Raw genomic sequence first — 22595 nt, 5'->3', positions numbered from 1 at the left:
CTCATGCTCTGCCATGGAGGAGGGAAGCCAGGAGGAAGCAGAGACAGGACACCTGACCTAAACTAGCCAAAGAGGTATTCCATACCACAGCACATCATGCCCACCATATAAACTAGGTGCAGTTACCTGGAAGGCCTAGATCGCTGCTTGAGTCAGGCTGGGTATCAGTCAGCGGGTGGTGAGCGGTTGTATTCTCTTCCCTTGTTATTTCCTTTATCATTATTATTATTGGTGGTAGCAGTAGTGATTTGTGTTATACCTTAGTTACTGGACTGTTCTTATCTCAGCCGGTGGGAGTTACATTCTTTCGATTATCCCCTCCATCCCTCGGGGAGTGGCAGGAGGAAGAAGGGGGGAAGTGAGCGAGCGGCTGCGTGGTTCTGAGTTGCTGGCTGGGCTTAAACCACGACAAATGTTAAAGGCAAAAACCATAATGTGAATTTAATTAGCGTTAATAAAGTTTTATCAGTAACAAAGATAGATAAACAAATTAGAACTTTATGCAGACATCTTAAATTCTTCTATTTCACATAAAGGTTCTGTCACATTTTCATGTCATATCAGAGTGGAGGATCATCTAAACCATGTTGCCTTTAAAAACAATACAAAAATTAATTAGTAAGAGAGGATTCTGCTGCAAGATGACACACTGTAAAGTCTGATTTTCCCTTCCTGGAAGTGTGGTACCATTATGGGTTACTCAAAACCTGGCATCAAATCCTCATAGTAAAGAGTGACAGAAAATTTATATTGGCAGCACAGGCAATCAGGCTCCTTATTTTAAACTGTCTGTGGCCAAAGCTCTTCTCTGAAGCTGTTCTTGATGCCAGAGGGGAGAAAGGAGCAGGACTGTGGCAGTGCTGCCCACACCACTGACAGCACCACGTTAGAGGAGGCCTTCAGTGGAGCTTCAGCTTTGCTGCCCTCTGATAGCAAATGGCATATACCAGGCTCAGAGAGGTGAAGAAGAAGGAAGGAAAATGAGAAAGACAGTGTTAGTCTATAATCATATGCTAAATTATTATTTTACTACTATAAAGTGCCTTTTTTAAAATTAGTTTTACTGCATTTTCTTAGTAAAGCATTTTATCTGCTGCAAATCAAATATAGCATAGAGCTAAATCTACCCCAAGCCCTGCCTTCTGGCAAAGCTGTTACTGACAGTCTCTGCTCTTTCTACAGATACAGAGTAAGAACTATGTCTGCTAACCAAAAATGTTCATTCAGAAATGCCTTATTAGCAATATATTAGGAATATATATTAGAAATAAGGAAAAGATTCTTCCCTGTGAGGATGGTGAGGCACTGGCACAGGTTGCCCAGGGAAGCTGTGGCTGTCCCATCCCTGGCAGTGTTCAAGGCCAGGTTGGACGGGGCTTGGAGCAACCTGGTCTATTGAAAGATGTCCCTGCCTGTGGCAGGGGGTTGGGACTGGATCTTCTTTAAGGTCCCTTCAAACCCAAACCAGTCTGGGATTCTATGAATATAAAGCTGATTTGTTTTCATACCTTCAATTAATCACAAGTACAACAGAGGACAAATTAAATTCGGGGTTTTTTTTTTGCATGCAAGATGAAGAGTGCTTTAGAGATTAACTGTAAACCTGTTCTAATTAGTGCCCAAAAGCAGATCAGTATTTCATCTCTATACATTTTCCTGTACTTTGCTAATCATCTCAAATGAAATTAATGGCCACACACCACAAATGAAAGGACCACAAATGAAAGGATTTTTCCCCGGGTGATCAGCAGCACTTCACTACAGAATGACACATAGTCTCCATGGGTCCTACACTGTTTATTCAGGCAGCAGAAGCGAAGTCACACTTAACTGGATGTCAGGCTTCAAGCTACTCCATAAACACTGTTTGACCATATAGACTCTGACATATACACATCAAAAACATTTTTAAAAGAAAGCTTGGCTCTAAATAAGAATTAGACAGACCTTTTATTTTGGAAGTGATTGAGATTTCCCAGAAGTGTTTGCATATAATGTTAGGATGGTGAGCTTTAAACCTCTCCCTGTGGTCAGCTGCAAGATTCTTTTCTGTGTTGTTCATTCTCATGCTTTCGTTTTTCTGTATGCCTTTTTGATTACTTTCATGAGATTATTCCAGGGTGAATCACATGATTTGTGATTTCATTGCAGAAAAAGAAAGCCAGAGTTGCTTGAAATGAAAGAAAGGGAATAGTAATGCCACTGGGAATGATTGTCATGCTACCAATGTGTTGCTGTTAATCAACTTGCGTGTGACCCACTATTTCATAATTGGAAGTGATAGATTCACAAGGTTAAATCAATCAATATCAAAAGAGAAAATAAGCATTGACAAACAGTGCCTCCACATTCACTTATTAGTCAAACAGAGTGTTTTTCTGATCATATAATGCTTCTAGGTTGTTTCATTTGTTATTGTGTGAGAGTGTCTTTATTGCGTGACTTACTATGGGCACTATTGACAGAAACTTAGGTGTGCCTTTAGGTGTATTACCTAAGTGATGCTGGCACCAGAGTATCTGGAACACCCACCACTTTGGCACCATGGCAGTAGACACATGCATTGTTGGGTGATCAGGAGCTGTACCTTCCCTAGTCTACTCTGTGTCACAAAGACATCATTTCTTTTTACTTGAAATACACTTTCCAACTCCTGCTAAGTAAACAGGAGAGATCATGAGCTTACAGAAGATCAATTCAGTGACAGAAGGATCTGAACATCTGCCTGGAGTATAAGAGGCTTACACCTGAGGCTCAGATTCACTCCAGCAGCAACAGCCATGACTCAGGACTACTGTAGGGCTGATCTGCTCTCATTGTGAAGTTCTGAGAAGATGAAGCTTTTATACTGCCAGAGAGCTAACAAATGCCAGAAGCTTTGAATCTGAAATCTAGTGAGGAGCAGCACTCCAGATCATCTCCTACCTAGTGGTTCTAGAGCAGCATTTCAGTGTTTTCCATGTGGCTGTGACATAACACAAGGTGCTGTCATGGGCACAACACTGGCAATTTTGAGAAACTAGGGTTATCTTCCTTGAATCTTCAGTGTCTTCAAAACACGTTGCCTCCAGAGGGAGCAGAACAGGGTATTTTGATAGAGGATAGGGCCCAGTTCTCTAAAGTTTCATGGTCTGTGCATCAAAGTATCACTTAGGGAATAGATCCTAAATGAGTGCCAATAGTTAAATACTAAATAGTGCTGTTATTCCAACTCCACAGGAATTACTTCAGCTCATGTGTTTTGTCCTCTCACATCAGATTAATGCACAAGACCAAATAAACCACTGATGGAACAAAGGACTTTATTCTAAATAAAACATGGAGTATTTACAGCTAGTAATATAAACAGTAAAGGAAAATTGCAATAAGGCTTGCATTGCATAAACAAGCTTCTTGGCTAATAAAAATTTCTAAGACAAGAAAATAAATGAACTATAAAATGCTTTTTAAACATACACCCTTTCTTTTTACTCATAAGTAACACACACACACACACAAAATATCCTTTGAAATACTTGGCCTAGAGAGGTAATTGTGTTCTTTTAGGTTTTCATTTCTGCCCTATTGACTACTGAATGTGTTCATTCATATGAATGTGTTCATATAAAAATGATTATTTAATTTGAATAAGAAAGTCATATTGATACATGAAAAAGTCACATTTTAAGCTTCTCGGCATAAACCAGACTATATCTGAAAAAGGAGGAGAGAACTGGTTTTAGTTGGGTAGGTATGATTGAGATACAGGAGAAATAGGGGGAAAAAATCAAAATCATGTTTCCTGAAACATAACTTTAGAATATATTTAATATACTTAATTAGATTTTCAATCTATTTCATTTTCAGGTTGCTTAAAATGAGCTTAAAGTTTTTGGAAGATATATACTCACATTTTATGAGTTAGGTCTTCTTTTAGATTTTAGGCTAGGATTATTATCATATTTTTATTATTAAAGCACATATGTCAACAGTAATTGAGGTTAGCATGTTCATGCAATGGAGAATACTAGCTCACAAAGCACAGTCAGTCAACTTCTTCATAGTCCCATCCTATTCTACACCATCACACTCCACCGGTGAAGAAGTAACTGTGGATCATTGTCTTCAGGACTCCTGAAGTAGAGCAAGATGGTCACTCGTCACTTTACAGTGCTGCCTTGTGATGCACAAGTCTAAGACTTGTGCATGTCACATTTAATTTGGTGCATCATCTATACAGGATAAAGTTTGTGCTTTATTGATCCTATGATCAGACATAACTGCACAGAAAAACACAGCTGAGAGAAACGTCGAGCTGTGGTTGGCCTTGTCTTAATGTGATTTGATTGTAATGACACAAAGCAACGTTTACCAAAAAGAAAATAACACAGTAACTTTCCAGATTAAAACAGAAAGCAGTTCTGCTGATTGTTCTGATGTTTACCTTGAAGAAAATTATCATATCCTCCTCAAAAACTAATTTAGTTCATGGCCATCTATGGCAGTTATTCAGTGTTGGCACATTTAATTGATTATAGAAAGCAAACTCTAATTAAATGGCAATCTTCCAATTTTAAGAATGTTATTCTGTATCTTTAAAATGCTTTCTTATCTAGTTAATCTTCTGCTTCCAAGCATCATTTCTGCTTTAGTTTTACATTTGTTCTTGGTGTGAATCAGTCTTTCTCTTTGATTTGCTGACCTTCCCAGATGCTACAAAAAGGTGGAAAGAAGTAAGTAAGTGAGTAGGCCTATCAGAGGTTTATCTGGATTCTTCTAGATATGACTCCCTCTATCACACAGGAATATTTTTCAAAATATGAGGAATTTCGTGGATCCTTGGACATCCAACCATCCACTTGCATCTTCTAAACACTGATTTAAACCAGCCACTGTTTCCATGGACGTTGGCATGTTTTTACAGTGTATGTGCTCTTCATCTGCATGTCCTGGAAAAATGTCCAGCATTTCCTGGTAGCATTTTTACTGTGCATGTCCTACTTAATCAGTTGATTTTTTTCAGTCTGATGTATGGGAAGCTTGAGAACACTGTCAGGAGGAGTGCAACCGTTTGAATGAGTGAAAGAAACTCTATTCTTCAAGGAAAGCACTTTTTTGTATTTCTTTTTTTGAGAGAACAAACATGCTCTGAAAAGGTACTTTCTGAATTCAAGGAGATACCTTAAATTGGGGAATATTATTATTCTATTCATACCTCTAGAAATATTATGAGCCTTCATTATCTCAATTTAATTAAGTACTAAGTACTAAATTCCTGCTATGGGGAAAATTAATACTAGATTATTCTACATTTCAGACACAGAAAATATAATTGTGGAAGTATCAAGATGAGCAATACAACACCAAGTGTTTCCTGCCAATATCCCCATCCACTTTTACAGACCTTTCTTAGGTTGCTGGTCTGAAGTTTCCTCAAGCTATCAAGCTTCAAGGTCTTCCCAGAGAGAACAAAACCAGCATTTCATACTCTGCTGTGCTTTGGATTACAGCAGAGTGAAGAATTGTTAAGCAAAGCTAGAATAGCAACAACAGACACATTAACTGGATCAGAGAGGATATACATAGATATTTAATTAAAATATCTCACTGTGGTTCTAGGTCCTTTGATTATTTACTCTTAAATCCCCCAGTGCAATGAAAATTATCCAAGCAAAAACCAAAGATAAATGCAAAATAAGTACAAAAGCAGCTGCTGCTAAGCAGTTAATCTAGACTTAGACTAGCCTTCAAACTCCTTCACAGCTTATCCTGAAAGGAACAAAACATTTCATCTTTCAGAGGCAGAAACTAGGCCTGTGATGTTATCTTCCTAGTGGTATGGCTTTGAACTGTGACATTTATTCTGGCTTCCACATTCATTCCTATTCCGAGCTTCATTCATATTTGCAGATATTCTTTTGTCACTATTCAGCTTTTTCCTTGAGGCTTTCATTTCCCCCATAGAAAAGTGTTTTTATGAAATTTGTCCATTGAATTTCATTATCACTTCTGAAAGCAAAGAGCACTTTCTGATAACTTTATCTCTGCCACAAAGAGGATGTGTTAACAGAAGGGATCTGACCAATACAGATTCAAACATTAAAGAAATTCTCACTGGTTGAGTGATACTATGTATATGTAATAATTTGAGGGAATAAAGGTGAATGCTTGAGGTGATATTTCAGCCCATGTAAACTCAAAGCTTTTCTAAGGATTTTAATGGAGCCTGGATTCTGCCCCTTTCTTTTACTTATTGTTCATAATTGAAAAGATAACTAACTGATAAGTAAAGATACAAGTAACAATTCCTTTCCTTTTTTTCAACATAGTAAGTGAGCAGAGAGCACCAGATAGGGGAACAGTGCAGAAATAGGCAGGATAAAACTATCAAGTGACTGTGAACATAGTCTGATTGATAAACTGGAATCATTTGAGCTGCTAAGAGTTCCAGAGGAGGAACACTGGGCCATATAAATCCAACACATTCGCAGACCTACTCTATGAATCCGAGTGCAGAAGAGAGATCTCTAGGCAGAATGCGCACAGTTCAGAGGAGGCTGAAGAGGTGTATTTTAGCAATGCCACTTCATAAAAATGATAACTTATTTACTGAGAAAAATCATAGGAGTTTAGATGAAGGGTCACGTCCCCTCAACTCTCCTTTTCCCTAAATTGGATCCAGTTGCTGCTGCTTGTCTTCACTGAATCATCCTGTGCAAGAACCCAGTTATTTTGTCCATTTCCCCTTCTTTTTTCCTAGTCGTATTCCTGATGATTGGTTCCTGCATTTTTCCATGAATATGAGTCTGTGAAGAAATAAAAATCTTAAAACCTGTCATGCCCTTCATCCTTCCTGGAAGAACTGATTCCTCTGCACTGCCACAGGAGAGGAAGTAGGGGACTCAAAGGAGGAGCAGAGAGCTAGAAAGAGAGTGCGGAAGATCTTAGAGTGGTGTAGCATTTAAAGGCAATTGCCAAATTCCCACTGAGTTGTGCACGGCTAAACAATGCAGTGTCTAATTTTTGGATTAAAGTCTCTCCTTTGTTCTAAGTAATTAAAAGTTATCAAGCTAGTAAGAAAAAAAAAAAACAAACAAAACTGTACTTAATGAAGGGAAATTATTGAAACAATTCCAAAAGACAGAGAGCCTGTCAGATTAGACCGAAAACTTAGAATTGATTTTCATTTTGTTAATTAGTTTTCATTTTCTGAGCTGTCTGCTTCCCTCAATAAGCACAACAGGACTTTTTACAGCCCCTATTTATCCCACTTTTGCACCTTTCAGGACTTTTCCATGGCAACATCACACCAGTCCATCAAAACAATTAGCAGTAACTTGGTGTGTTACCTGACTCAGCATCTCATAACAATTGGCCTATTGAAGAGAACACGGGGCACATTACTGCTCTGGGTAGTGTTCTGCAGCCTTTTGTTCAGCTTGGTGTCTCTACATTCTTGGTACAAGAAAATTACTGAGGAGTAAAGATTTTGTTAGATAAAGACTTATTTTTATTATAGGATTTCTTCCATTTACTGATTTCTGGAGGAATTACTTTTCCTGGATAAAAAGTAACATTATATTTCAGTTAAAGAGTCTATTGCAGGAGCAAGAAAAGAAACAAATTCCAAGCACAGCAGCCTGTGATGCTTTTTTTTTTTTTTTCGAGATGCTGATCTACACCAGCGTTTTAGCCAACACAAATTAGTCTCTCTTTCCCAGTTTTGCTGTACAGGCTGGCGCACTGATCTCCCTGCTTCTCTCTCTTCCACACCTGCTCCAGCCATCCTTATGAGAGGAGGAACAACAGTCTGGAGTTAGGTGCCTGTCCCACCACACACCAGTGTATGATCAGAGGAGAGACTAGACAAAGCAGAGCGTTGGGTATCCAGCATAGCTCCCAGCCAGGACATGAAATCCTACCTCTGTGTTCTGCAATGACTGTAATTTTAGTTATCTATATTAAGCACCTCTGAAAAAAAGACAAGAAACTACTATGGTCCTTTTTTATATAAAAGGATAAATAGAGCATTTTATTAATACTTTTTTGCAGCAACAAAAGTGACACAGTCCACATCTTTTTCATTAAACACAGCAAAAGCTATGGTCACATTTTACATCACTTTGAGGCACAAAGCAAAATACTTTTTTCTTAAGGTCAAGGTATGATTTGCATTAAAAAAAAGGAGAAGAAACAATCCTCAAGTTGTATATTGCAGTAGCAGGGTTTCCAATCACTAGCACAATACAATGAACAGACCAAGAATCCAGAATGGATTATTACATACAATAATAATCATTTGATTGAATTAAGAAATGGATCATTGTTGTCATTTTAGAGTATTAAGAAGTGGTCTGGTGTTACTAACTTCAGTTGGTTCCGTTTGGTTTAATTCCAACAACCCCAAATATATACAACAAGCTAAATGAAGGTTACTATATAGTCTAGAAGGTTATGCACTTCATAATGCATTGCACTTATTGCTTGGTACACTAATGTTGCAGTCACTGTTCAGTTATGCTAAAAAGACAAGCATGATGCTTGTTGGCTTCATTCAACCCAACACTAGTTATTTACCACTTTGGTTTAACGTGAGTTTATATGTTACTCATATTCAGTGTCCATTATTATTATTAGGCTTAATGGAAAGACAGGTACATTTTCTTTTATTTCAGGGATTTCTAAAATAGCAACATTTTCTATAATTACAGTATTTTCAATAAACTTATATCTATGTATACAATTGTGGCATGATGTGTAAAAATATGAAAGCTATTAAAGGAAGCATAAGGGTTAAATTATTCTCTTTTTCCTCTATTGGCTTCAAAATATTCTGCAAAACAAATACATCCTTTTTATAGGGCTACTTGCTCATAGTAAATTTCTCTTTGGAATTTTGTAAAAGACTATATCTTTTTCTAGGTTATATTGTTTCTTTTTCTCTCTCTAAAGACACCAGTACAAAGTTGGAATATACTGCAAAGAATAAAATAGTAAAGCTTGTTTTTTGATAAAGGGATGTGACAGACTTAACATTATATATTTTTTTACTGTTAGTTGGTAAATGCAGGGAAGAACATGGCAATGCCTATCAGTTCATAAAATTCTGTAAAGAATAGAAATAAGAATTTGTGCCCAAACATTCAGTATAAAACTCCTAAATAATTCCTTTCTTCATCACAGAGTAGCCTGCAGCATGTAATCACAATAAACATACAATATGCCCTATTTGTTCTTTAGGCTTGATACAATCACCTTTAAGGGAACTGGACCAATCCAATATAAATGCCTAGGCCTCAAACTTTCTTCTTCAAGAAAGCTCTTAGACTAAATACACAATTCCTACATTGCACTGAGTAAATGTGTGTATTTAGCACAATCTCTTTCAGTACAGTGTAACAAATATATAAGTGCATTTTTAATGATCAAGTAATTTTGGCTTTCTAAAAAAAGCATTAGATGTGCCAACTTGGTTGCTTAGTTGTGCTTTAATCCTTAGTTATGAGTTTTAGCTCCTGTATACTGTATGTATCTAATTGCCTCTATAGTTTTGACCAGTAAACCCTTAAAACTCTAATGTTTATAGAACAAATATAACCTAATGAAAGTGATGACATGTCACAACTCATACAAATTGCACTTTGATGTATTTTTTTACAGTAAGACCTTCCCGTCTGATATGTGTTTACATATTTATACCACATTTTATTTCTGTGTGCAAACAATCACAATGAATTTAATCACAAACACTACAAAATATACCCAATATTTAGGTTTGTTATGAATAATCTCCTTCCTTGTAGGTGTATGAGTCTTGTACTTCCTCTTGTACAAATTCCTCTTTTTTCTCCCAACCATTAGGCCAGCCACCGTTGACCTGGGTTGTAGCACCATAAGACTTGGTGGTACCATAATTTACATAATTCTGAGTAATGTCCCCTGTCTCTTCAGCAAGTTCATCTTCATGAATAAAGCCACATTTCTCTTCACTTGTCTGCTCAGGGTCCGCCCATGGTTGTTTCTCTCCTGAAGCAAATATGCCATAGAAGATAACACCCCCATAATGAACTAAAGCAGCAATGAGGAAGACGTACTGCCACTCTTCACGTGTCTGTAAAGAAGAGATTTGTTAAATCAGACCTAACTCCTCTGTGCTGAAAGATTTAAATCAGAGATTGAGGCTGCAAGAGTCAGCACAGCTAAAACATTTAAGTATCCAGTTTCCAATTATTTATATCCATCTTTCTTTGAAAAATCACTATTCATTAGCCTACAAAAGCACTGACCTGGTGAGCATATAATGGAGCATGCTTCAAATTTGCAAGTTCCTGGATACTATTCCCTGGAGGTTCCAGGCTCTAATATGGATATCCTGGCAACCTGTACTATGGAAAGGTATTTTTCTTGAAGCCAATAGTATTAAACTAGAAGATATGAAAATGGTATTGCCGTTTACCTTGTTCTTTGTCATTGCTCCGACAATTATAGGGCAAACCATTCCAGACAAGGTCCCGACTCCATTAGAAATTCCCATTAAGATGCTGGCATACCTCGGGGCAATGTCTAAATGGTTGACATTGAATCCTGCAATACAAAGGTCAGCAAACATCCATACCCAAAGCAGAGCATTACTTGAATTCTGAAAAGTAATGCTATCACTTGGCAATTTTACTATAATGTATTTGGGCTGTTTAATTGCATTTTTTTTTTCTGAAAGGCTTATAATGGTTAAATATTCCTAGAGAGACTCTGGGTTGCTAATTTCTTTTAAAATATATTTTAAGATTATACCAAATGTATATTCTTCCCAGGGTTGCAGTAGTGACTGTGTGGAGTAGAGAACCCAGAAGGTATTTAGACAGGGAGAAAGTTCATATTTCACAGTGTCATTCATGGCCATTTCATGCTGAAAATAACATTCCATGTCTTCCTCCAGCCTGTACCACTTCCCTTTCCTGTTGCCCACAGTTTTACTTTTGTCAGCAAACCAGCAGAAGGGAGCTCTCTTCTGTGCTTGAGTGGTAAAAGGAAGCAGGGGGAAAGACAACATCTATAAATGCTTTATTAATTATTTTTATCACTGTTTTGTTTGTTGTCTTGAATTTCCAGCAGCTTAATTCTGTTGAAACCTATGCGGTAATTAGAAAATCTGAGGGGCAAAAGAAACAAACCGTGCTTCTCTGACGTGACAGAACTCATTGTCCCCAAAATAAGCACTGAAGTAAGTGAAACCAGAAGGCAAATCTTTGGAACCAGAAAGATAATAAAAAGGAAAAGGAAGGCAGCATGATATGGATAACTGTTAAAGAAAGTGCGATACACTTTTCAAGCTGTACAGAACAGGCATAACAGCATGCAGAATAAGTGGGATTTAGGACAGATTTGATTAAGCAGAGTTTAGGTGTTTGGCACAGAAGAAAAGAGAGCCTGTTTTAGACATAAGGAACCAGCATGGGAGAGGATGCTAAGATCACAGTAGGAAAACAAGGGACAGCCAAGTGACTTGTGTTTGGGTCAGGCAAAGGCAAAGGGGTGATATATCAGAAGGAAAGGGCAAGAGATTAATTTTAAAACAGAAAAGACAAAAGCTAGTAATTAAGCCCCAAAGCAATAAAATAATGCAACACTAACAAAATATTAACTAATATACATTGAAAAGAAAGTAAAAGGCCTATATTTAAACAAAAATGTTTAGATTTAGGTAACATTGTATAATATCAATCCATTTATGTTATATGTTTGATTTCATAAAAATCTAGGGTGTATATTAGCACCTCAATGAAAAGTGAATATGGAAAAGATTGATGGTTTTGAACAACAATAATCTAATGTAAAAGATGTGGTAGTGATTGTACTTTCCTTTGCAATGATCATAAATAGCGCCATTTGGAAGTCTGTGGTTTGTTTAAATTATTATCAGTGAGTAAATACCAAATTAGATGTTCTATCTTCTGAAGTAAAATAATTTACTAATAACAGCAATATAATCTTACCGGATATGGCGAATCCACTAAAGCCTACAGCAAGCACTAAGAATGAAATAGCCACTCCTTTACTGTGAGAGTACCCCACCACAAGAAGAAGAGTTGCTTCCATACCAAAACCTGGGGAAATCATAAAGAAAACCAAGCACCAGATATAATTATATATCAGACATAATAACCCTCTCAAATATTGCAGGCCTTAGGATATGGTAATATTTCATAGGAAGAGAGAGGCAAAATATTAGCTCAGAGTGGAATATAATCAGGTTTTTCTTTCATCCCTAAAAATGTTGCTATCTCAAATAATCCTTATTTTATTCTTTGCATACTAATTTATTGGTACTTCTTGTCATTTTGGAGATGAACAGAAATACTTGTGACTTCCTTGTGTCCTTCCAGCCAGCCCTGATAGGAACATACACCTAACCTGCCTTTATCACATCCAGGATTCACCTCATGGGACTTTAACCTCTCAGAAGTCAGGGGTGGAATCTCAGGTAGCAGTCTGGACTCTCAGTGCAAAGGGTGTTTAGATGAGGAGCTAAGGGTAAACAAATGACCTGCCAAAATCTCATCTGTTCCTTTAAGAATCTAAACGCTTTTTCAAATGCCAGACATCTATATTGGAACTGGGAATAGGGACAACTGTGTTCACTTTTATTTAGTAACCACATCTATAATACACAACAAATGCACAAAGTACGCAAACCCATGCAGTTTGTTTCTGCATACTGTATGGACATTGAATCTGTATGAGAAGCTTTGTAAGCAAATAGGAAGTCTTACCTCCACAGTTCATTATCTTCCTCACAGTAGTGGTTGAAAGAATCTGTTTGCTTCTCAAAAAGTCTGCAATTTGTCCCCCAATAGGAACAATAATTGTCATAACTAAATGCGGCACAGCAGATAGGATACCCACCTAAAATAATCATTAGAATTAGCAGAATATAAACTGTAAGAAAATATTGATCATTTTCTGAAGCAGTCAGCAACTAATGATTTTTTTCTCTTCAACTTCAGGCTAAATCAAAATTCTTAACTTGGTTTATTAAATGAACAAAACTGATGACCTTAAGTTGTAGTTGTATTTTGTGAAGCACAGACAGAGTCTTTAAGAACCCCGAATGCCATGAGACTTTTTGTTTTAGACTGTTTTCACAGCTTATGTTTAAGCTAATGGCTTTTCCCTGACTTACAGACCCTCTGCCCTTTCTTTTTAGAAAACTGATGATCAACTGTGTTGAACTGAATGGCCACATTTCTGTTGGTGATATGTTTGGTGCAGCATTGCCCACAAACCTAATATGTCTTGGCAGGTTCCTTATGGATCATCCTCACATGCAGCATGGTCTTTTGCCTTTGATTTCTGACCATCCCTCAACCTTCAAATTTCATGTGGACAAAAGACATCTCTGAGAAACTCTGAGCATAGTGAAAGAGAACATGCTAAATATCCATTAACAATATTCAACACATACTAGCTAAGTAAGACATAGTCATTTTATGATGACTGTTCCAAGCTATAATAATGTATTGGAAGACCCTTCCTTCAAAGCAGGATAGGTCATCCATAAGAATGGCATGAACTGCCACCTTCTATCTCCTGTCAACAGAACTGCCTTTGTTTAGTACATGTGGCATTTTGTTCTAATAGGGAATTCTGATTATTGTGTATATCTGAAAGAGTGCTTAAGCACAGGGGGGTTTGTGTAATTCCTGTCTAAACAGTCTGTCAGCTGGCCTGGTGTCTGACTTGAGTTACAAGCAGACAGAATCTGTGAGAACAAAACGAACGGAAGTTTTCTCTACTCTTCAGTTAAAGTTGTGAAACTGTGTATTTCACTGCCGTTTATACAAGTAGCAACTATGTTGTGATCCCTAGCTTCATGGTAGTAGATATTTCTCCCAATAACACAGGTATTAACTAGGAGGTAACTACAGTATTGCAGTTACTCCTTTGAGGTGTTCCTTATTAAATGCTAACTATTCATTTCTGCACATCCATATCTAAAACTGACCTGCTATTGTTGTTTACAAAAATCCACATTTCTTTGAATACACTGTGAGAAAAATCTTCTAGAACAAAATTATCAGATTAATTCAATGGAACGTGACCATTCTCTTGCATGTGTAACAGATGATGTTTCAAGCATGGCAAAGTTTCTTAATGGAAGTCCAGCTAAATATAGAAGCCCATCTTTAAATGCAGGATGACATTACTCCATAATACAGCAACACTTTGGAAACTACTCATCCAGTTTTCACATCTCAATTCAGGGTGACAATACCTGAGTGAACAATAACAAAACAATACAGGTCTCTCAAAAGCACAAGCCCCCAACACTTTCACAAGCAGGAATTCTGTATTAGTAGAAAGCTTACTATAACTCTGAAGGCCTGTTTGCATGTATCCCTATTGACATTCAGGTCTGATCCAAAATTCATATGAATTATGTGGAACCTTAGATCTTCCCTATGCCTCATATTTTGTCACCATCTCTTTCATTTCCTAATTAAAAAAGGGGGAGCAGTTCTCACCACATTAAATGGACATATAGTAAGACGAAAAACTACTCTTCTTCCTAAAACTGAGTGGTCCTGCTTTGTAAAAGGCACCTGAAAAAATTAAATCACTTGTCAGTGCTTTCTTTACACCTTTGATGGGATCCTGCGTGCCCTGGGGTGTCAGGGACAGAAGCGTAATGGCTCTCTCCATACCTTTCTAATACCATGCACAATCAGGTTTCAAGCACCTAACTGAAAATCTGGTTGCATCATGGCCCCAGGCAGATCATCACTAAATCTCACCCTGCTTTCACCTTTTCCATCCAATCCCTTGCCACTGTTGTTTCTGCACTTCCACGTGCTGCTCAAGGGAACAATATCTGGGAGGGATAAGATTTGAGGCTTGTAAACCCATGATAAAGACACAGAACACTTTTCTTTCCTCCTCCTATTAAATACCACAAAAGTAGCTCTGATTCTAACCTAGCTTTACATTACTTTTTACATACCTTGCTTATTTCAAATCCAAACACTTCCTCAAAGTAAGCAGGCTGGCTAATAAGCAGCAAGTAAAAAGTCCAGCTTCTACAGAAGTTTGCAACAATTATTGCATAGACTGGCATAGATGTAAAAAATTTTCTCCATGGAGTTTTGTATTTCTGAAACACAGAAGAGGGGATCCAGTCACCATTTCGATCATTATCAACCATTTGTCTTCTCTTTTTCTATATGGTATTTTTATCTATACTGCAAGAAGCTTTTATATGCAGAGCTCTATATATTTGAATCCATATGACTTCAATTATCAAGAAAGACATACGTCCACATTTGGATGATCATGATTTAATTTAAAAACACAGGCAAGTAAAAATTACTACAAAATGCACAAGTGGAGAAACTCAGTGATACTTTGCTGTATCACAGCCCTCATGTAAATGCTATTATCGCCATTATGTAAACATGGACATACAAAGTCCAAAATGATAATATGTCTTTAAAAAACAATGTTGCTGTATCTAAATCAACAGTCAGATTTTACTCTGCAAGCCCACAGTTTCATCCAGAATTATTTTAAGCATGGCTTTCTGCTTACATATTACTAAAATATTCTGAATAATATTTTTTTCTATCAAGTCTCAGCTGAAACTGCTCAGTCAAGGTATTTTTTGTTTGTTTTATTGTATTTTTAACATTAATTGCATAATGGCTAAAAAAACCCAGATGGACAGAGCTACAGTCCTGCTGAGTCCCAGCACCTCTCCACAAGCCAAGGGTTCTGCCCATCTGTGTTGATACAGGATCCAGACCCAGATGAGCATTTGAAAATCACTTCAGCAAGGTTCCAGGTTGAATGTAGTCTACTATTGATTTGAATACTGGCTTTTCTTCCCAGAAAACCAGTCCATAAATGTACATATGCAATAACTTGTATGCCTATTAAATTACACTTAAGTGAGAGCTAAAGATTAACTGTGCCTTTATTAATGAGAAGCCAGCCAGAAAAGCTAACCTGATCCTATGGAGGAATTCAGCCTAAATATTTTAGAAATAACTGAACTATTGAAACAAACACTTCCAGAAAATGTTTAATTAAAAACAACCAGCACAATAAAAACCAGACAGATATTATTCAGCTCAAGTTAGAGTTATGTGGACGTCCTTTGAAGTATCTCAGTATCTCATTTCATGTCACATTTTGAAAAGCACTTGTAGGTATAAGAAACCATGAACACTGCTGAATGCTGTTAGCAATCCAGACACTTCCTCAAGAACTCCTAAAAATGTCAGCTATTAAGAAATGTAATTATTTCTAGTTCCCTATTTAGTGTGGATCAAAGCTTTTTAAGAAAAGAAAAATGGTTTATTCCTGAATTCAATCAAGAACCAATGTTCTGACCAATTAGAAAGGACAATGAAGAGTGCAACTTGCAGTTTTCCTTGCAAATGAAACAGAGAATAGGCAGGATCTGCTTTGTTAGAAGTTCTGAAGACTTCAGAAGACACTGAGTAGTGCTTTTCCGCCAGTTTACTTTTAGGAAGAAGAAATCCTTCCAGAAAGGATTATATAGGAAGGAAATTAGCAGCTTGAATAGCAGCTTGAACTCAAGAAATTATAAAAGTCACAATAAAACTGCAATTTCAAATGCAACCATTGCTCTTTTTTATACTTTGGAGTAGAAAAACAGGCAGAAATTCCGTGAGTGATCTGCTGGAAGAACTGGAACCTGTATTCTGTTTGTTCAGAAGCAATATTCACCCAGAAATCCATCAGTAGATTTCAGATCTCCCTACCTCCAGAAAATCAATTGTTTGAGGCTGTATTTTCTTCCTTAAAGAAGAAGGCTGTTTGATTTTTTTGTCTGTTTCTTTCTATTTGGTTTTAGGGAGTTTTATTACTATCTGATAGGAATCAAGTGGGTGAGTAATATTCTTACTTCCATTGCACCTAGAAGATTGGCACTCTCTCCAATACTTTCTTCTATGTATCTCCTTTCTTCATCTGTGATCGTAGGATGCATGGCAGGACTCTCATATGAAACCAGAAGCCAAAACATGTACCAGACTATACCAAAGCTCCCTTTGGAATGAAAAGAAAGACTTTAAAAAGAAAAGAACAGTAAAGCAGGGAACAAGGGGAAAAAAAATCTATGATATGTGAACAAATATAACAAATTTAAATGGCAGTTGTTGTTACTGCTCCTCTACTGAGTCATTCTAACAGAGAGTTGGGTACTGCAAACACAATTTGTGGAAAGTGCATGCAGAGCTGAAGCACAGTGAACATTTCTTTCTTTTATATAAGAATCATTTCACTGTAAGTGAATATTCACTGATATTTTAGCATCAATTTGTACAATGCAATGCAATGACCCAGCTTCCATTTCATTTCACCAGCCTGGAAATGGAGTCCCATTCTGCTTTAAGCCACGGTTGTTTGATGACTGCACTAAATTTTGTACCTGCAAAATACAAGTTTGTGGCATTGTTTTCAACATAGCAATGCACTTCTTGAGTAGTTTATTAAATTTCTATAAGGTGTCCCCCTAATTCACATCAATTTTACACTGTAGAATGAGCTCCTTTGAGACATTCTTTTCTGTTGGTGTAAGTTAAGGTAGCACAAGTAGTATGAATAAAATTATGTAGGTCTTCAGATAAAAATCAGGACATTAGACAGGCAAGTACTCTAAACTTACAGTTGTATAAATGAAAGGGCAACTTTACATGATAGGAGATTACATAGAGCTGCATAGCAGTTTGCACTACTTGTACTGGAAGTGACCAAGGTTTCACCATGAACTCCCTTGTCTTCTTATTTAATAATGTTGCTTTCCTACTGTTTCCTTTAAATTCTGTACTTTCCCTGTTCTTTTCTCTCAATTATTTTCAGCTTTATGGACCCACTTCTCTTTTTTTTGCCTCTTACCAGTAGCTTTTACATTTTTAGAAAGGGTATAATAAGGTCATACAATATCGGAGTGAGGTGAGCAAAACTGCATACCATACACATAGAACACTGAAGACCACCCAGTATATTGCACCAGAATTCCAGCTAAAGGCATTGCAATAACGGCTCCTGCATAGGAACCTACAAAACAAAACATGTTGATGAAAAAGGAGAAATCAGTCTCAAAATAGTTTTACATTACGAGTGAAAGAAAGTCAAGTGTAGAAAGGTACTTACCACAAAAGGATGTGGTTGCTAACCTACTTCTTTCTAATGGGGGGGCCCACTTGCTCCAAATCCCATGGCAGGCAGGGTAGGTGACCCCCTGAGAAATGGGTGTCAGAGGTTAGCTAATGCTCATCAAGCACTTACTTCAGTGTCTTTGCATGATTATGATTTTTAATTGCTAGAAACAAGAAGTTGAGAACACTTTGCATTCCTATAGCAAGGTCTGAGCTCAGCCACAGAAAAGCTTTGATTTCTATTCAAGCTGAAATGGGGTTTGTGTATCACTCCAAAGCATTCAAGAGGCTTTATGAATCACAATTATTTTCATTTCCTTTTCCTCCCTCTCCCCCTTCCAAGAAAGACTTAGGAAGAATTAAAAAGAATCTTAATGCACAAGAAGGAAAGATGAAAGCACAGACCCTCTGGAGCCTTTCTAATGCTGGACTGATTTCTCTAACCCTCTGTTTTGGTGGCCTTCCAACTTTTTTTCATCTAACATTTTAAGTAGAATTTAGGAAATACAGATTACTGTTCCACTGCTTTAAAACTAGAAAACAAGATCCATAAGAGCTTAAAAATAGACTGTTTAGAGAGGTTTTTCACTCTGTCTTTAATGAGCCTTCTTAAGCACTTAAAGCAAATAATTGAATGATGTTAGTTGGTTTGATTTTAAACCAGTTACTTTTTAGGTCTCTCTTGAAAACCAGCCTTTAACTTACTAATAATAAAGAAAAATGCAATTAAATAAATAACGTCATTACATCCTGCAGTATTGATAATTTAGAAAATGCAATATGGAATGTACAGCAATTTTCCTCAAAACTCCTGCTTAAGAATAACTCTGATGCAGGTATAGTTACAGTCACTTTTCTCTTAGTCTGATGATTTGTTTCCCATGCAAAAAGTAGAATAATAAGTTTTTGCGAATGTTGAGGTTATTATAAATATTGAGCTTATCAGTCTCAATGTGCAATCATTGTAAAATAGTCTTCTGCTTTGAAAGAAGATTCTATGCCAAATTTTATGTTTATTTCAGTCTTTTTGCCTTTTTTTTTAAGAAAAAGTACATGATCTTAAGATTGTAATGTTTTATTATAAACCTTCTCAAATGCTCCTGTTTTAGATGTTTTGTATTCACAATACCTTTGAACAGTATTACAGAAATGTCTCCGTTCTGCATTGTAATTACCCACTTGCTTCTGTTCCTCTCTTTGAAGACAGGCTCACCTCTTTTCCTCACAGATCACATCTCAGGATTGCATCCACATTTATACACATATACTTTAAGAACATGATTGACAGTTACCTAACTTTCAAGCATATTCTGCACCCTTTTTTGGAGTCATTTTATACAGTAAAGGGCATGAGTTAAGATCAGCTTATTCAGTGGAAGTGCACACCCTAAGGAGCAAAGAACCAGCAATCACAGGCCTAAAAATCTATCTTTCAGTAGAGAAACAAGAAAAAAAATTTAGAAGGCAAGCTCAATTTTTTCTCTTTTAAATTACTGTAAATCTCTCATTCATTCCAACAAGAGTGTGGTCAGGGCCTATGGTAGAAGCTTAGTTCCTTATTACAGATTTAATCTGGGAGGCTGGGTAGAAAATAGCTGCTGAGAATAGCACCAGTATAAGCCCTATGCGGTACAAGATTTCAGTGAAACTTCACTGCTAAATACATCCCTCACCAGCTTCTTAGCAAGAAACAACGTTGCTATAAATTTTATAGATGAAGGAAAATCAAATAGCTGTAATCCCTATGCTGAAACCCATTACACTGAAATCAGTAATAAACTAAAAGTGTTTTTTGTTTCCCCTGCCAAAATCACAATTGCTAGTTAAAGGCTAACAAACATCTGTCCCTTTTCCTGGTTATTTTGTGATTTCTTCTTACCTCTACAAGGCCCTGCAAGATCCTCACAAAAATGACGCATCCATAGTGCACCCTGGCCGCAGATGGTATGAGCATGTTGAGTGAGGATGTCAGCAGTATAGCAGCACCAAATACTCTGTGGGTATGGGGAAACAAAAGACAAGGAAGTAACTTCAGTGTTGTTCCAATTGACTTGCTCCACATATGTTCACGTATCAATATAGACATATTTAAACATATGTTCTTTATGTAGGAAATATACTAAATGCTGGACTGAATTAGTGTCTACTTCCATCTAGTGTAACAACCTGTCTGATAAGACCCAGACTAAACATGGACATAAACATCTATTTAGCCTAACTTCCTAAGGAAATACATCTTATGCAATCACAGGTATATATCTTATTCTCCCCATAAATCCCCACTCTTTCATTTTCACATCTATTTCAACCAAATCTGATTGAATCCACCACCCCCTAGAGAAATTAGGAACTAGGTCTCCAAATGGTTTGCTAAAACAGGTGGCCAAGAAAAAGAGAGATTCTCATTAATGCTTTAATTGTAAGAAAGTGGCATCATGCATTCATTGCTTATAAAGCTGTAGAAAATCTGCTTTTATAACTGCCAAAGCAGCAGGAAGAATTTCAAACAGAGCTGGGATTTTCTTAACACAAGAGTAAATCAATTTGGAATCACATATGCATAGAAAACAGATCATTCTTTCTGCTGCTTTTTCAGAGGCTACTCATTGAATACTGCTGATTTTGATTCCAAGAGCATCCTAGGAATTGCTTCCAATAAAGCGTATTACAAGGTCAAAATAAATTTCGATGTGTGAAGTGTGAAGTGACAATCCATTTGCAAAATTCTACTGCTTTGACTGAATTTTAACTTGATTCAATTAATATCTGCCCCTTGTAGGAGGAAGTCTTTTCTCCATCATTATTATATTATTTTTATGTTCATTCATTGCAAAAATAATATTTTTTTCCACCATTTTCCTTTCAATGGAACTATGCAAAGGGGTGAAACCAGTAGCAATGACTGGCCACTTTCTTTATACAAGACTATGTAATGCTAAGATAAATCTTGGAGATGTCTTAACATATGACATCACAGTATCTGATGTGGAAATGATTTGACAGAAACCTTTAACCTTAGCATGTGTTCTTCAGAAATTGGTACAGTGCCATAAGTTAGTGAGAAACAGACCTGAGGCTAAGGGAGCAGGAAGCACCAATAAGTTTCAAGGCAAAAATTCTCCTCAAAGACATCTATGTTTCACGTCCTTTCTTTCGAATTACAGAATTCTTTAGAATAATTCAGAATTATTTAAAGATCTGTATCTTTAAATAGCTGAGTGTACTCCACTTCTATTTGACAAATACTAAAGGGCAGCAGAAAAAAAAGCCTTGGCACAGTAAGGAAGCTTAGTTCAATAGCTCTAAATCTGGTCTTGTCACTGTGTTTCCTGTGATTCCCACCTCACGTTAAACACTATCTATCTAGCTGTGCAGTGCAGTTCTGGTTCTGTTTGGCAGCATGTTCAGTACCTTTACTAGGACTGACTGGTGCAGTATGTGAACTATTCTGGCCTGAACTTCGCCTTTACTCTTAACTTCCTTATGTGTAAGTTTCTAATCCAGAAGTATATGCAGTTCATTTCTTTACAATTTAATACCTCCATGTGCTCACATAAACCACAATGATGTCTTGGGTTTCATTTGCTTTCATCTTTATTTATTAATGATAAGAATTTGGGACTCACAGGATTTTTGCTAGTGATTTTAACAACTTCTTTTAAAAAGTGAGATGTTCCTGTTAGCCATTTTTGAAGAGCAATAGGCTCTAACTGTTCTAAAGGTCCATCAAGAAAATCAGTCTTCGCTCGTAAACAGGAAGGACTGGTTTGTACCCTTTACTCTTTCTTTCCTGAACAGCTATGCAGCCAAATGCCTACTGCAGCAATATGGTTTTAAATTTGTGTTTGTGCATAGACTTGCTGGAGCAGATTCTTAGCTAGTGTGAATCAGTGCAACTCTTTCTAAATCACTGCTCATGTTAAAATCACGCCAAGATGGAATAATAAAAAATGCCATTTCTTTAGGAGGATGAGATTTGCAAAATTATCGTGCTAGGTAGCTGTTTCTTCAAGGAAATTTGCTCCAGTTTTTTGATTCTGTATCTGCAATCAGCTCCTGTTTGCCACAACTGAAAGCTGTGTTTCCCAAAATTGCTTTTGTCCTCATGTTCATTAAAGAGAAGCTGTTTCCTTGAGTCCGCTCCTTCTAGAAGACAAAGGAAAATGTAATTTAAGGAATCATCAGATGCATGCATCTCCCAAATGAAATTCTTGCCTGTATTTAGACACACAAGTATCAGTGAATATTTGATTACATCAAGGAGCAGATGAGGAAATAATTCCACAATGTCATTTGTAAGTCAATTGTTTCTCAGACCTATACTTTGTAGGAACATCCTTCTCAAAAATAGAGCAATTTCCCCCAAAAGAAAATATATGTATTTAAGTGTAGAATAAATTAGAGTTCAATTATGATTCTTGTAAGAAATGGCTTTTT

At 36.8% G+C, this 22595-nt stretch overlaps 1 protein-coding gene across 1 annotated transcript in view; it reads right to left on the bottom strand.

The window, feature by feature from the left end:
• Window positions 1-9757: 9757 nt before the first annotated feature.
• SLC17A6 (solute carrier family 17 member 6) overlaps window positions 9758-22595 on the bottom strand; it is a gene marked incomplete at both ends in the record, with an annotated part of 30030 nt that continues 17192 nt past the window's right edge. The window contains 9 exons of the mRNA XM_080618700.1: window positions 9758-10090; window positions 10436-10563; window positions 11973-12083; window positions 12750-12882; window positions 14978-15127; window positions 16904-17046; window positions 17971-18057; window positions 18154-18241; window positions 20038-20152. Coding sequence (XP_080474826.1) covers window positions 9758-10090; window positions 10436-10563; window positions 11973-12083; window positions 12750-12882; window positions 14978-15127; window positions 16904-17046; window positions 17971-18057; window positions 18154-18241; window positions 20038-20152 — 1288 coding nt within the window. The remainder of the gene's footprint in view (window positions 10091-10435; window positions 10564-11972; window positions 12084-12749; window positions 12883-14977; window positions 15128-16903; window positions 17047-17970; window positions 18058-18153; window positions 18242-20037; window positions 20153-22595) is intronic.

The sequence above is a fragment of the Psittacula echo genome, assembly GCF_963264785.1.
Source record: "Psittacula echo genome assembly, chromosome: 5".
Taxonomy (NCBI): Eukaryota; Metazoa; Chordata; class Aves; order Psittaciformes; family Psittacidae; genus Psittacula; species Psittacula echo.
The sequence above is the reverse complement of the archived record's forward strand: the minus strand, read 5'-3'. Positions and strand labels throughout refer to the sequence as shown.